Source organism: Ailuropoda melanoleuca, chromosome 7 (genome assembly GCF_002007445.2).
Source record: "Ailuropoda melanoleuca isolate Jingjing chromosome 7, ASM200744v2, whole genome shotgun sequence".
In the NCBI taxonomy this organism is placed as follows: Eukaryota; Metazoa; Chordata; class Mammalia; order Carnivora; family Ursidae; genus Ailuropoda; species Ailuropoda melanoleuca.
In genome coordinates, this window is record NC_048224.1 from 46,978,543 (window position 1) to 46,996,013 (window position 17,471).

At 37.4% G+C, this 17,471-nt stretch overlaps 1 protein-coding gene across 1 annotated transcript in view; it reads right to left on the reverse strand.

Moving 5' to 3' along the window:
• The window catches only part of MEGF9 (multiple EGF like domains 9), an 81,682-nt gene that overhangs the window by 24,704 nt on the left and 39,507 nt on the right, over positions 1 to 17,471 (reverse strand). Inside the window, exon 2 of the mRNA XM_034664407.1 lies at positions 15,502 to 15,703. Coding sequence (XP_034520298.1) covers positions 15,502 to 15,703 — 202 coding nt within the window. The remainder of the gene's footprint in view (positions 1 to 15,501; positions 15,704 to 17,471) is intronic.

Below are 17,471 nucleotides of genomic sequence, written 5' to 3' on the forward strand. Positions count from 1 at the left end.
CAGTTCCCTTGCAAAGCTCCCCACCCCTAGTAGCTTTATTGATATAAGCGTGCAAAGCTTTTTTAATCTTCATTTTTAAACTGTGAAATATATCATTCATTCAGAGATAGATAAATTTAAAGACAATAGAATTTAAAGTAGAAAAACTCAACAATTTAATATCCACTAGGCAAGACATTTGAAGCTCCTTGCGTGGCAACCACATCCCCTTCTCTCATCCCAGAAGCAACTAAGTTTTGATCAATTCAGCTCTTTAAGAGTTTCACCATTTCCATACGGATTACTAAATAATAGATCATATCATTTTGCCTGCTCTTAAACTTTATATTAATAAAAATCATATATTCTTTCATTTACCTTTTTTTGCTCAATACAGTATTATGTTTTTGAGATTTATCAATATGCATTTGTATAGCTGTAGTCATTCTTTCTCTGCTGTATTATATTTTATCACATGAATATAACCCTATTTTATTCATTCTTCTAGACATTTGGGTTGTTTTCATTAGGTATTTAGATAATACCTGTATACATCTTCTGGTACATATGAGCATGTTTTTCTCTAAGGTATATACCAAGGAATGAAACTGCTAGGTAACAGTTTGTTCAAGATCAACACACTAACTGTTTTTCTGAAGTGGTGGTAACAATTCTCACCCCTATTAGCAACAGAATCATGGTCTCATTGTTCTGTATCCTCACCAACACTTGGTGTCATCAGCTTTAAAAATTTTGCCAATCTGGCAGCTCAAAGTTTTATCACACTGTGGTTTTTAATTGCATTCTCCAGATTTTAATGAGATGGAATATATTTTCAAGTTCATTGGCCATCTGAGTTTCCTCTTCTATGAAGAGTGTGCCCAAGTGTTTTTTTTTTATGAAAGGATAATTGACATATTACATTAGTTTTGGGTGTACAATATAATGATTTGATATTTATTTACATTGCAAAACCATCACCACAATAAGTTTAGTTACCATCTGTCACCATACAAAATTACACATTTTTCCCCAAGTATTTTTGACATTGACTTGTAGATATCCTTTATTCTTAAACAATCCCCTGTCAGTATAATATGCTACAATTCTCTCAGTTTGAGGCTTGTCTTTCCATTCTTTGTATAAGTTTTAGCATTTAACGAAGTAGTTAAGGTGTGAACACTGGAGCTAGACTACCTGGATTTAAATCCTGGCTTTATCACTTACTGGCTGTATGACCGTCAGTAAATTACCTCAACTTCCTGCTTCAGTTTCCTCACTTGTAAAATGGAGAAAATAATCTATCTCACAGGTGTGTTGTGAAGATTAATTTAGTTAATATGGTTAAGCATTCAGAACAGTGTCTAACACATAGTAAAACCTGTGTAAGTACTGCTACTACATTACTAGTATGGTTGAAGCTTATCCCTAAGCTTTAGTACCTCTCAACCATATGTCAAGTATCTTTCTACACATGGGGTGTTTCTGGGTTTTGTTTTTGTTCTATTGATCTATTTGTCTGCCCCTGAACTAAACCAAACTGTCTTAATTACTACGGTTTTATTTCCCCTTTACGTTTTTCATATAAAATTTTTGAAAAATATAGATATGTTGAAAGAACAGTATTCTCATCATCTGTATATATATTTTGCTTTTACCTAGTACTCCCCTAATCCCTTCTCACCACGTACATCACTTCAGCCACACTCTCCTTACTGTAGTTCAGATGTGCTATGCATGTTCCTGCATCAGAGAGCCTGCGTTTGCTGTCCTTTCTGTTACCAGTACCTTTCAGCCAGGGGATTCCACATGGCATATCCTCTTACTTCTTTTTGTTATTTGTTCAAATGTCATATTCTCAACAAGGCCTCGGCCAGCCACACCATCTAAGATTATAATATCTCTTACTACTAAATATAATATATATTTTATTTTATTTTATTTTATTTTATTTTATTTTTAATTATCTCTCTCCCCATCTAGAATATCAGCTCTATGAAATCAGGGGGTTTTATCTGTTTGTTTGTTTGTTTCCACTGCTATATTCCCAGGGTCTAACACAGTGCCTGGCACATGACAGACACTCAATTTTTTTCATTTAATGAATGTGTAATCTGCCTCCAAAATCTATGTATGCTTCCTTCATTAATTCATGATGCCTTCTTTTTTTTTTTTTTTAAGATTTTATTTATTCATTCGACAGAGAGAGAGACAGCCAGCGAGAGAGGGAACACAAGCAGGAGGAGTGGGAGAGGAAGAACCAGGCTCCCAGTGGAGCTCGATCCCAGAACACCAGGATCACGCCCTGAGCCAAAGGCAGACACTTAACGACTGAGCCACCCAGGCGCCCCCATGATGCCTTCTGAGTACCATACCTGTCTTCAATTTAGCCCATTTAATATTTTATATTACATTTAAATAAACCTCTTAGAATCTTAGAAACGGTATTTATTCTAGGTGAGCAAAATGAGACTTCTAATGACTGACTATCCATTATGGGCCAGTCAACATTGTAAAACATTGATCTCTTGGATTTGGACTAATCAAGGCCTATAATTGATCCCTCCATCTAGACCTTCACTAGATGTCTTTATCTTTTTTTTTTTTAAGATTTTATTTATTTATTCGACAGAGATAGAGACAGACAGCGAGAGAGGGAACACAGCAGGGAGAGTGGGAGAGGAAGAAGCAGGCTCACAGTGGAGGAGCCTGATGTGGGGCTTGATCCCACAACGCCAGGATCACACCCTGAGCCGAAGGCAGATGCTTAACCGCTGTGCCACCCAGGCGCCCCAGGAAACATATTTCTTGCTATAAAAAAAAACCCATCTGAGATGGAACAAGTCATGCTGATTTAATTTTCTTTCAGGGGACACAGGGGAAGACAAAGCCTTCTCTGTGGGAACAAGCATCCTTCTATTTCAGCCTAAGTCTACTAACATAAGGTTTAGAAGCTCTTCTTTTAAAACTTTATAGAAAAAAAGATATTTAAAACATTAAAACTGGCTATGCATTTGATTGTATATTCTTTTTTTTACTTTATAGGTAGTATTTATTTTTCTTTTCTATACAGTTGACCCTTGAACAACATGGGTTTGAACTGCACAAGTCCACTTACATGTAGATTTTGTACAGTACAGTACTGCAAGTGTATTTCCTCTTCTAACCACAACGTCATACATCTAAAGCAGCAGATCTTCATGCCAGCAAAGTTAGTTTATTTCCTCACCCTGATTCCTCTTCTGGACCTAAGGGTAAGAATTATCACTAGAACCAACTATGCCTTCATCATAAGACAGTAATACTATCCATATTCCCTTGACTGACTGCTCTAAATAATAATTCTGTTAACTTTATTTCTAAATAATATTAGATTTAAAGAAAAGTGTAAAGATAGTACAGAGCGTTCTTGTATACTATTCACCCAACTTCCCCTAAGGTTAACTTCTCATATAACCATGGCATATTCATCAAAACTGAAAATTAACATTTCTATAATACTACTAACTACACTATGACTTTATCAGATTTCCCTAATTTTTACGTTAACATCCTTTTTCTGTTCCAGGAAATCTAAGATATCACCTTACGTTTGTTTACTGGTCATGTCTCCTTAGCTTTCTCCAATCTGACAGTTTCTTGGTCTTTCCTTGTCTTTTATAAACTTGAAGCTTTTGAAGAGTACTGGTTAGTTATTTTGTAAAATGTTCCTCAATTTAGATTTGTCTAATGTTTTGTCACAATTAGACTGAGATTATGAATTTTAGTGAAGACTGTCTCAGAGGTAACATGCCCTTCTCATTCATTGCATTGTATTAGGGGGTATATGATACTACTCACATGACTTATTACTGATGATGTTATCTTGATCACTCAAATAATAAGTTTTAATGCTAGGTTTCTGTCTGTTTGGTAGCTAAACTTAGGATGGTTACCAGGCTTATTTAGAAGATAAACAGAGGTTCAGCCATTCAATTAATAAACACTTAATAAAATACTGAATTAATAAACACTCAGTTAATAAACACTGATAAAATAAAGGCAGAATAGTCAGACGGATATTGGTTTGAGCCTGTTTATGCTACTTACTAGTTGTCTGTTTGGGAGCAAATTACTCAAGTCTCAGTTTCTTCATCTGTAAAATGGGACAAATACCACTTCAGTCAGTTGTTATTTTATCCTTACAAGTTAGTACATATAAAGCCCTTAGCCTGGCACAGAGCAAACATTCAATAAATGTTAATGCTGTTCATTCTGGGGTTGATGGTGGTAGTAATAATGTTCATATTATTTGCCAACCTGTGTGGTATTTTCATCTGAGAAAGAAGTCAAATTTTAGAACAGAAGACACGATGTGTTTATAAGATTTTTGCACTCTTTACGTGTAGTAAAATGTCCCATCCAAGAGATGCTTAACTAGAGATTTAACTGTGCAAGAGAAGTTTGCAGTTGCTTTGCCATTTGGGCAAGGGGAGAAAATAATCTTGAAGCCGATTCTCCTGACTGGGTGAAGAATCACTTGTTCAGGCCTCTTTTAGATGTGTAAGTACAGAGTGAATAGGCCCCACTGTCCTGACAGAAAAGTTTAGCAAGAACTTTTTTATTGGGGAGGGAGGGAGATTTGGGGTTTGTCAGGTGAAAGATTCTACAAAATGTCCTCAACTGGAACGCTTGGAGCTGGCTTGCACTCTGGGATATGGCTGCATGAATAAACCGAAGGAGCCGATTGTTAAGATCTATAACTTTGGAGCCCTGTTGTAGAGCATCCTTGAAAGAACTCGGCACTGAGGGGTGGGTTCATCCTCCCTCCAAGAACTGCTGCTGCCCCTTCAGGGATCTGGACCAGTGAAGGCATCATTACAGTGGTGAGCAAGCATCATCCATCAGGTTGTTCAGCCTGGCAATGCCATGTCGGAGTGAGAGCCAGTAACGGCAGTGAACTGTTCGGAATCGCATTCCCCTGATACTCAGCATCAGAGGACGGACTCCTAGAGTTATTAGAAAATGAGTAATTAATCGTTGGAGAATGGGTTGCCTCAAAAGGAACATGGGTTGCTACTGAGGCATATGAGTGTCAGAGTAATNCAGAGGACGGACTCCTAGAGTTATTAGAAAATGAGTAATTAATCGTTGGAGAATGGGTTGCCTCAAAAGGAAAATGGGTTGCTACTGAGGCATATGAGTGTCAGAGTAACTGGAAAAATAAAAGAGGGATGCCTATATCCGAACCCTGTTTGTGGAAAAGTCTGCCATTTATAGAACCATTCAATTTCCCCGTATCTATTATATTCACTACCCCCACAAGCCTCTCTACAAAGGTTAATACTTTTTTAAACTCTCAAAAGGTAAAGGGCCCTTGTATTTATTTTTAGCAACACAGAAAGAACATGGGTGTGGGGACCCTGCTTGATGCTCAGCAGCAAGGCTCAGGGGGGAATCAAAATGCGAGGCAATGCAGTGGGTGGCGGCAGCTACTGAAGCATGTAGGAGAGCAGACTCAGTCCCCGCAGCCTGCAACAAAGGGAGAATGGGAACACAGCGAGAGAGTATGGGCCTGAGAGAGTCCTTAAATTCAACTTAGAAATACAAACTGCCTTTAGACTTGTGTGTATGTAGTAGTGCAAAAATCACAAACTTGGTAGAGAATTATGCACAGAAACCCTGTCATGGGGCATATCACCATTTTCACTATTGTCCACTCTCAATATTCTCTCTGTTCTCACTAATTATTATCGTAATTTTGGCCCTCACTAGTTTTCATTCTGCCTCTAATCTCCCCCTACTTATATCCATTCATTCTACTACTGCTAAGACACAGTGCTGATTTTTTTTTTCTGCTTAAAGATTGTTTCATGAATAAAAGCCAAATCATTTGTCTGGCCCTTGAGGTCCTCTGTGACCTGACCTCAGCAGGACTTGCCAGATTTATCTCCTCTGCCCCCACTTCTCTTCCACCTTACATCCTGTGTAAACACATCTCTGAGACATTAATCTTGCTCTTTCCTGTTCTCTAACATCCTTTCCCACCTCGTCCTCTTCTGTAAGCCTAATCCTTTCCTCAAAACTGAGGTCAAAAGCTAACTCTTCACTGACAGCATCTCTGATTTTTTTGGCTATAAGTGAGATCTTCCAGATTCTTAATTCCCTTAACAGTTTATCCTTATAGTTTATGATGTCGGCCAATTTTTACTTTACATTATAATTATTTACACACATTTTTTTAGTGTCCTTACTAGACCAAAGCTCCTTTGGAGTAAGACCCATTGTCTTATTAATCTTTTATTCCCCACAAGGTCTATTAAAGTATCCTGCACATAATTTGTTAAATAAATAAACACCTTGATACCAAATACTGCAATTTGTATGAACTTAGTTATTTTTTATTATTAGCTTATATACATCTACATATTTGGGGGAGTCTCTCAGCAGAAGCAAAATAAATGACCTTTTAAGATTATCAATAACAAAATTTTAACTTTAAAATATTTCCTTTAAAAATCTCAAACTGGCCTAAAAGTAGCTTAATAAAATAAATAAGTGGAAGAGTCTTCAACATGGATTAGGGAAGGTACCATATTTGATCAACAGCAACTATATCCACTCACTGTGACATGTTATGTTCACGTTCTCAAAGGTCACCAATAGCTGGAAGAAAGATGTGGGTTGTTTTTTTTTTTTATTCACTCATTTGACTACAGCTGTTATCTGGTTAATAATTAGAAGACCAGGAAGGCAGAGCATGCCCTGTACTGAATGGAGGATTTAAAATAGAAGGGTACTGGAAAACATACAGAGCCATCTAAACTGTAATAGACATGCATTGTTTACACTTATATTGAATGCTCTTGGTGCCTTTTTCTGAATGAGCCCCTGTCTGGCCATTTATTAACATTCAAATTTCAGTCTAATTTCTTTTACCATGAACTTAACATGATACTTGGTGTACTGTGCTTAAAATATCTTCTAACACATAAACCATTGGCATTGTACGGACATTTTTTTTTAAGATTTTATTTATTTATTTGACAGAGAGACAGCCAGCGAGAGAGGGAACACAAGCAGGGGGAGTGGGAGAGGAAGAAGCAGGCTCCCAGCAGAGGAGCCTGATGTGGGGCTCGATCCCAGAACGCCGGGATCAAGCCCTGAGCTGAAGGCAGGTGTTTAACAACTGCGCTACCCAGGCTACCCCTGTATGGACATTTCTTGAAACAAATTAATCATGATAGGATAAAGGCTGAGATCAATTACATGCTTTTGACTAAGACAGCTACCTTTTAAAATTCTACCTTCAAGGAAAAAATATAAAAGTGAATTTAAAAAGATAATTTAAACTAGATATTGGTACCATTGTAAGAATGATAACTGGAGTATAGAATAAAATTATTTTTAAATAAAATTAAAGCTGTAAGGCTCTGTTCTATTTTCCTAAGGAATAGCAGAAGAATTTGTTAGAAGATTTCTTGAGTTTGGTACACAACATACATGCAACTATCTGACATCTCAATCTGAATATCTCACAATCACTTCAAAATGAACATGTTTGAACCCAGCATCATCATCTCCCTCCAACTCGCTTATCTGCCTGTATTCTTTATCTAGTTAATGGATTATCTCTTCGCTCATGAGCCAAAGTCAGAGAGAAACATGGAAGTCATCTCTCTCTCTCTCTCTCCCCTTACTCCATACGTACCAAAAAACACCTAGCCCTGTACATTTTATTCTCCAAATACCTCTTATATTGGTTCCCTCCTCTCTTGCACCATTGCCAATGCCAATGCCAGTGTCTGATTTCACTGGTCTCCTTCCCCGAGCTCACTCTTTTTATCCACCAGACTTCTGACAGAGTGATTTTTCTTAAAAGCAAATCCAACATCGCCCCTCTTTAAGTATTCTTCAATGGATAAAATTAGGCCCTTTATGATCTGGCCCTGTTTATCCTTCCTTCCTTCCTTCATTCTATTCATTCATCAAGTATTTAATGAATCTACTTTGTGCCAAGCACTGTTCTAGGTGTTAGAGATAAAACAGTAAACAGATAGACAAAAGTTTCATCTCATCATTTCCCACTCTCCTTCAACCCTTCCTCTCCACCACTCACAAGTGCTCTTGCCTTTGAGAAATAGTGAGCCACTTGCACTTTACTAAAGATGACTTGCTATTTCATACAAATTTCTACTCATCTTTCAGGTCTCAATTTAAATGCAACTTTGTCTCTTAAGACTTCCCTGAATCTCCTGTGCACTTTATGAATACCCATATTTTGTTTGCGTTTCTATCTATGAGAGTAATTTCCGCGAGCACAGGGATAACGTCTTCGGATGCAGAGTTGGCAAATGCAACGCCTTTATTAAATGAAGTGAGTGAAAAAAACGACACGGCTTTCCTCAATTGTTAATTGTTTCTAGTAATCAAATAACTTTTTCTTGATCTCCCAGAACTATATGCAAAGTAATAAAGAAGAGTTTACACAAGCAGCTGTTACTCCCAATGATGATGCAAGCGATGATTTTCCGAGCCCCATGTGAACATGAGCCTCAGAGGTTTGCCATCTTTCTACTTGACATTAATTTCATTATAAGTTGACTTCATGAGTAAAATTTTGCCCTCTGTCCTGGGGCATATTCCCATAATTAAAATGCAAAATAATAAATATTTCAAAATACACTCACTGTACAGCAGCAACCACAGATTTTATGGAAAAGGGCATTACACCCCTACAGAACTTCTTTGTTATCTTATGGAGACAGTCTATAATGATGCACTTTACATATAAACCTACTATGAATGCATTAAAAAAAAATCTCAAATCAGTATATAATTGCCTACACATAAAGCCAGCCCTGACAATATTTTAAGGGCTGTAGTTAAGAGATTCAGGCTCTCACTAGGCAAGCTGATTTTTGAGATAAAATGTTATCTGATTTCGCCATTCATTTATTAAACATATGTTCAAATATAAATCAGGAAAACATTAGAAATGCATCGCAAAAGCAAAAATGAGAAGTTAAGATATCTTAGATCAATTAAACAGGTTGGAACACCAATGGTGCTGTGGGGGGGGTGGCCATCTGTCAGTACATAAAGGACTTTGTGTTTGCACATAAGGACGTTGCTCAACCCACATCTGGCTCCCACAGCCAAGTTCTACCCTCACTAGGGCAACTCCCACTGAAAATATAGGGGCATAAAGAACAGGGAGATGAATTTTTTAAAAGCCAGCTGTTTGTTCCATGGGCATTAGATGTACAAGAGAATCAGGATAGAGTTGAGCCCACTATTCTACTTCTATTTATTTTTAAAAAGAGAACAGGGAGGTGGAAACAGCAAAGAATTCTGAGGTGTTCGGAGATCAGATTTCTCATCTGATTGTATAATCTTGGGAAATTCACTTGAATTTGCATGGTTTTTTCTCCTGATAGCGTCTTCTTTTCAGCCCTCTGCCTTCCCAAATCATAACTTAGAAGGCACATCTCAGTTCCCACCTCCTCTGGAAAGCCTTTTTCCTTATTACTTTAGTTTATTCTTTTCCCAGTCTAAACCATGTGACTTAGAAATTCAGCATATATTTATAAGCTGTTTTGTATTGGCTTCTAGTAGTTTTGTGCCCTTTAGTCTAGCATAGATTATGGCTTCCAGACAAGAGCAAAAGCAATATTGTTTCACTCCTCTTTGTGAGTCACCAATTCTATAATCTAATATACAATTTATGTAATTATATAATATATAATCTAATATATCCCAAACTCTAGTTCCAAGTTGCAAATGTTTCAATCCCAACACTTTTACTTACTAGTTATTACCTAGTAAGTTAGGCAATTTACTTAACTTCCAATTTTTGTGCCTAGCTGATATGGCTGCTATAGGGATTAAATCTACTGCTAAATGCAAACAAAGCGCTTAGGATAGTGCCTAGCATATGTTTGATTAACTTTAACTTTAACTACTACTACTATTATTATTATTATTATTATTATTAAATACAGATTATCAGGGCACCTGTGTGGCTCAGTTGGTTAAGTGTCCAACTCTTGATTTCTGCTCAGGTCACAATCTCAGGTTGTGAGATCAAGCCCCGCATCGGGCTCCAAGGTGGACGTGGAGCCTATTTAAGATTCTTTCTCTTCTCCCTCTGCCCCTCCCCACTCACTCTTTCTCTCCCTCTTAAAAAGAAAGCAAAAAGAAAAGAAAATATAGATTGTTCAATTTCCAGAGGTTTAATATGTTCACAAAAATGGAGGAAAATAATTTAAACGTTTTTTCCTATTAGAATGAACAATTTCTTCTTTAGCCTACGAGCAAAAACAAATACTCCAATCCGTCCTCATGTGCAACACAGGTGGACTTAATCCTCCTCTTCGGTGAGTCACCAATTTTATTCCTCATGTTTAAAAAAAAAATAGCTTCAACCTCTAGGGAGTTATTGAGCTGAATCTATGTGCCAGTCACAGTGTAAGTGGACACACACACACACACACACACAATTTAAGACTCACAAAAGTCCTTCATGTCACATATATTATTTTACAGATGAAAACACTGAGGCTCAGAGAGGTCAAATATCTTAATGAAGGTCATAAAGTTAATAAGTGGCTAAACCAAGAATAGAATCAAAGTCACTAATTTCAGATTCCACTTCCTTTCTACTACACATACACTACTTGCCTACAATTTCCTTTTTTCTTAACTCATATATAATTTATAGCAGAGCATAACACAGAAGTGTTTCCTCATAGTCCACCCATATGTTCTTGCCAAAGTACATAGTCCTGCAACTTCCCATTTCTGTTCTTCTGGTCTTATGTCAATTTAACTTCCTTTCCGGTAGTAAGAAATGCAGTGTTTATAGCTGGATTTAGAGCTCCTGAACCTTCCTTCTAAAGACTTTCTTTGAGTACCGGTTTTTAAAGGACTTCAGTGATGTGCTGTTTGTTCTGACAAATTGCCTGACATTCTGAAATAACACTGTTAAATTTTTTTAAATTAAATATTACTTTGCAGTAACCCATAGAAAAGGATTATGGATTTATCTCAAAAAAATTAATATACCTATCTTTGGGGCCATAGACAACCAAGAAATAGGGCAAGTAAAACAAATAAAGATTGGTGGGAGCAAGGAGGAAGGCTTATTGGAAGAGAGGTCAAGGAATTGAAAGGCCAAAGCATTGAGATTTTCTACAGATACTGAAATCATCCAGGATTTTGACAGATGCTGTGGCAGAGAGAAAACAGTGAGCCATGTATAAGAAATCAGGGGTAGTGCCTGGTAGGGGAACAGCAACACAGAGGTTGAACTGCATGCTTTGCTGCTATGAGCTTCAGAGGCAGGGGTTTTAGAAAGGGAGAAGGGAGAGCACTCTACAAGTGGCAATGAGAAACAAGGAAGATTATCTATTCCAACTCCAGGTCCAGAGATAAGAGGAATGAGAGAGAGAAAGAGAGAGAAAACAGACATCACTTTTAAAAGTTGCAGGGGAAGCAAGGTCCTTCCAGTTGTCAATTAGAAGATGATGGCAGAGGATGTGAGAAATCAACATACTTTGTATGCAGATATTATAAAATTACATGTTACTCAAAAAAAAAGACCTACTAAGGATAATAGAACCCATCAGGTACGCAGTCCATATAGATCAAGTAATAATAATAATAACAACAATAATAATAATACAGGTATCTTCCCCCTCCTGCTTAACATCAATCATCCATTACTGAAAATCATGTATTCTACATGAAATGCCAACAAAGAACCTATTACCCAATATTTCAAATGAAAATAATTATAATTCATTACATATCAACCCGAAACTACTAACCAACTCTCTAGAGTGTAACTAAAACACAATAAAGCACCTATAAATAAGTAGCAAACTCCCATGTTAAGGTGTAAAATGCTTACAACATCCCTTCCTGATTCAAAGCAATGCCCATGGTTGTACCGGGGGCCTTACACGCAGTAACATGCTGCACATTGTCTTTGCTGACGTGCGGTGCACTTCAAAGATTGATTACGTGGGATTCTGACTTTATGCTGATTATATCTGGAATTTAACATAAGACTTTCCACATGTTACTTTGTGTAAAATGCTGTATATGGCATAGTGAGTTTCTGGGGTATAAACACAAATTTTTCTTATGTAGCCATTGGCCAAAACATATTGAATTGAGAGATAAGAACATTCTAGGATATTTGGGTGTTAAATACCAAGAGCCTTTCTACTAAGAAAAACAATTGTGCAATTATGAAGTCATTCTGCTTCACAGAATAAGCACTTGCTTATTACATTTGTTCAACTGGGTTGAATGGTAGCTTTAGTGTGCAAGCTTACGCAAGTTAGCTATACTCCCTAAACGTCAAAATTCTCATATTCGCAATGGGAAAATAACAGTGCTCTCCTCAAGGGAGTTTCTTTGAAAATTAAATGAGATAATGAACATAAGTGACCTAGTATACAGTAAATGCTCAGAAAAATGGTTTCTAGTATTATTTTTATTGTATATCTAGAAAGTATAGATTGTAAAAATTTACACGTGCATTTTCTTGTTTGATACTTAAGACAAAACAACTCTATACAGGAGAGAAACAGGACATGGATTATTACCACTACTTCACAAATTAAAAGATAAATGCTTAAAAAAAGCAAAGTGACTTCCCAAAGATACATGGTTGCCCAGCAATTTCTACCAAGATTGGAACCCTAAACCAAAGGTTGGCAAACTTTTTCTTAAAGAGCCAGACAGTAAATATTTTAGGGTTGCAGGCCACACAGTCTCTGTTGCAACATATCAACTCTGCCACGGGAGCACAAAAGGCGTCATAGATGATATGTAAACAACTGAGTGCACCTGTGTTCCAATGACACTTTGTTTCCTGAAGCAGGCGGTAGGCTGGATTTGGTTCACGGCTGTGGTTTACAGACCCCTGTCCCGGATCTTTGAGTTACTAGTCCAATGTGCTTTTCCACTACTCTCTAGTTATGACCTATTTTCAGAACAGTGGTTAGCCTATGTCACTTAATGACATTAACTGTCAGGGGGAAAAGATCAGAAATAATTTATAGGGCCGCCTGGGTGCCTCAGTCGCATAAGCATCCAACTCTTGGTTTCAACTCAGGTCACGATCTCATGGGTCATAGGATCGACTGAGCCCCTTGTTGGGCTCGGCACTCAGCAGAGAGTCTGTCTGAAGATTCTTTCCCTCTGCCGTTCCCCTCACTCACATGCCACCTCTCTCTCTCTCTCTGTCTCTAAAATAAATAAATAAATCTTTTTTAAAAAGAACTAATTTGTAAAAGATCAATGGAAACAGTAAGATATTATATGAATTTTAGAATTGCTGTTTTTCTCTCCTCTCCAGCTTTTAATGCTATCTCTCAATGTTCCCCTTATTTCTTTCTCCTCTAATAAAGCAGTTTGGCCTAGAAGTAAACACTGTTTTATCTCTCCAAAGTGCTCAAGAAAAAATGTGTTTGCAGAATCTCATTCTAAAGGAAGCAGTAGTCATGCCATTAGACATTAGAATGAACAGACTTATTCAAATCTCATCTTTTAAAATGGTAAGAAAGTTTGAACCTTCTAAGGACGACTTGTGCAGGCATGTTTTTAGGGGAGCAAAGGGAGCAATAATAAGCGACTACTATATCTTCAGCCTCAAATAACAGAATGATTATCAGTTTTCTCATTATAAAAGCTGCATGAAATGGTGATAGGGACACTGGGCTTGGAATCCTAATGGGAATTCTTTCTCTGCCACTTAGTATCCTTGTGATTTAAAAAACCACATAAGGGGCACCTGGGTGGCTCAGTCCTTAAGTGTCTGCCTTTGGCTCAGGGTGTGATCCTGGCGTTCTGGGATCGAGCCCCACATCAGGCTCCTCTGCTAGGAGCCTGCTTCTTCCTCTCCCACTCCCCCTGCTTGTGTTCCCTCTCTCGCTGGCTGTCTCTCTCTCTGTCAAATAAATAAATAAAATCTTTAAAAAAAAAAAACCCACATAAAAAAGAGTTGCAAAGATTACAACAAATAACTATTTTAAAATACCAGCCNGGTGTTCCCTCTCTCGCTGGCTGTCTCTCTCTCTGTCAAATAAATAAATAAAATCTTTAAAAAAAAAAAAACCCACATAAAAAAGAGTTGCAAAGATTACAACAAATAACTATTTTAAAATACCAGCTATCATAAGCATTGATTACTGTTGCATTTGACATTATAAACTTCTCTTTCTTTTTTAAGATTTTACTTATTTATTTGAGAGAGAGCAAGACCTAGAGAAAGAAAGCATGAGCAGCAGGGAGGGGCAGAGGTGGAGGAAGAAGCAGACTCCCAGCTCAGCAGCGAGCCCAATGCGGGACTCAATCCCAGGACCCCCAGATCATGACCTGAGTCAAAGGCAGACGTTACCGATTGAGCCACCCAGGCTCCTAAAATTATAAACTTCTTAATCAAGTTCATATCCATATTTTTAATAGAGGTACAATATGATACAATATTACGTATCGTGTGTACAGTGTGATTTATAAAGCATCCAAGAGAACTACTGCTGAGTATAAAGAAACTTCTGCCAAGAAGCTAAAAGTTCTTTAAAACTATTCCCTCATTTAATCCAACAATATTCCTTTGAAATTAAAACAAACCAGAACATATTGTGTGATGTGTGCTAGGCATTTTACACGCATCTATCTATTTAACCTTCACAAGAACCTTGAGGAGAAACTGAGGCTCAGAAAAATGAAATAACTTGCTGAAAGCACAAAGCTCCTAAGTGGCAACAGATCTTGGATCTATGCCAGGTTAGACTGATCGTAAAGTTTATGTTCTTTTCATTATATAATACTGTCTCTTCAGCTTTTTGATTTGGGGTTCACAAAAAGCTAGGTGCCTCATACAAGGTCAAAGAATAATTACTTTCAATGTAGTAGAAGGCAAATCCTCCGATGGTGGGACACTGTTCCACTATACTAAGTTGCCTCCAAATAACATACTATTTTGAAGGTAATTTCCAGACAATTCCTGCTTGATCAAGTTTTGGCCCCCTAACATATGCTGGTGAAACCAGTCTTCCCCCACTCGTTAGAGAAATTAGGAGATTACCAACTTTAAGCCTTAGATGTGCAAAGAAACATTTCCAACATTTGGATAAGAGAAAAAATAAAGCAAAGAGTAATAAGTTTCCCGAAAATCCAATGGCATGTGAATGAACATAATAAGAACGTTTCCACTGGAAATGCCAGGAAGTTATCACTTTCAGAAAGGAGATTGATTTCTCAATAATTTTTTTCCATGAAATTTAGAGAAATTATCACAAAGCAAAATTGGTGACCCAGGTGCTTTTGAAGAACTAGATCAGTAAATTAGAGGCTTTTTAATTTTGATATTAAATATAATATACAAAGTGAGGCAATAAAAGTATATGAAATATTTTATAAATTTATGTCCCCTTCCCCCTTTATTTAAACCACTCTGGTCCTTGAGAGCAAGAGCCTTTTCTTTTTCTTGATAAAATAGCATCACCCCCACCCTTTGCCGCTTACCTGCCGCAGTGCGAGCTGAGGGCCCCATGCGGGCTACAGTCACATGGCATACAGAGCCCGATAGTGTGGTTCAGGTAAAAGCCCTCCCTGCAGGTGTCACAGCGGAGCCCTTGATAAGGCGGCCAACACTCACACTGCCCTGTGGTCTGGTTGCAGCGATTCACATCCAGGCTTCCCGTCACAGAGCAGTTACATGCATATTCTATAAAGGAAAGAAGGAAAGGGACATTAGTAACTAAGATTTAATGCTTTCTTAATAAAATGAACGCTTTTTTATTTTTCCTATTGAGTGTTCATAACAATTTTGTAAGGATGGGAAAAAACGAATTCTGGTTCAAATTCACTTGCTGTCCCATTTATTTAAGATGGGAAATGTAGACAGTCAAATATGTAAAACTATACATCACTCATAATCCATACATCACTCAGTGTCCCTGCCAGTACTCTTTATCCTCTAGCCCTCCTACCCTACACTCCAATTTGGGGGCGGTGTGGGGACGGGGGAAATCCCATATACTACTGTGTTTTTCTGGACTGGAAAACTCTAAAGGCCTATGCTTACCTACACGGCACTGAGAGCACATGCTGGAAATGGCAACATGCTAAATAATGAATAGTCCCATTGTATAGCAGCAAGAGCCCAAGGCTCAAATGGTTTACTGTGGTCACTTCTACAGGTCAGACAAAATTGTGCTAGAGCTGGAATCATAAGCTAATATGTTCTTTCCGGGGAAGAAGTCATGGAGAGTTGAAACTTTAAGGTAAGGAAAGGACGAACAATAAATCTTAGATGAGAAAGTTTGCACAGTCATCCTGATCATGGGCTAAAACCAATCACACTTTGAATCTCTTGCCTAAGTTTTAAGATTTAGAAAATAAACTTTCCTTCAGCTACATTTCAAAGAGTTCTTTGGATGAAAATATTTAGAAGTCCTTGGCTTTAGCCTTTAAATGTAGATGTATTTAAAGGTCAGCTCAAATTTGGTTTTTGCTATTGTTTACACTCATTTTATCAAGAAAGTATTTTCAACATGGTTTGACACAGTATCCACACAGGACTTTGTGAGCATGTAAAAAACAAGTAAAGTCAACTGCAGATAAAGTAAAACCTTGTACACAGTTTAGGAATAGCCCCAATTCCAAAATAGCTACAAACCTAGATTTAACAAGCTCCCCCCAGATCTAGTAAAATTATACTTCTGAGTAGGTAAGGCACTATATGAAATGGCATTACATTGATAAAAATTTGGCTTGGAAAAAATAATCTCAATGTCATTTTTTATGATTTTTTAAAAGTTACTGAATAACTGCAAATCCAGGGTCTTAAATAGAATGTTAGAAAGGCATTTGCTTCTCTAGTCTGGAAAAGGAAATTAAAATTCCTAATGTCATCACAAGCCGCTTATCCACACAAGTCAAAGCAAAGGATTCCACAGAGAAATTCCCACTTGGCCACACCCATACCAGTCCATACCTCCCACACTTCTTCAGTTCCTAACCTTTGGGGTCAGCTTATCTCCCCGCTCTTTCCAACTCTTCTAATTTGTAAATAGATCAAATAAATGAATATACATGTATTGGTGAGTGATTTACATTATGCATAATTCAAGCAAGGGTGGTAAATTAGTTACAAATCTCAGAGAAGAATTCAAGATTTCTTCGACCCCAAACTTAGGAAAGGTATCAGCTTCCCATCTCAATCAACTTTCTTATTTTTACTAGGCTATGTAAGCATGACTTTTCTTTGACAGTTACTTGTTTTCACACTATTTCTAGTGTTTGGGGTGTGTGTGTGTGTGTGTGTGTGTGTGTGGTTTTTGTAAATAAGGAAGCCATGTTTAGTGGTCTGAAAAGTTGCCAGTGACAACTTCATGGTAAGACCTACACTCCACCAAAAATGACCAGAATGCTTAAAATAACATTTTTCTTCCAAATCTGGCAGAATTTCAACATACATCCAATTCCTCCTA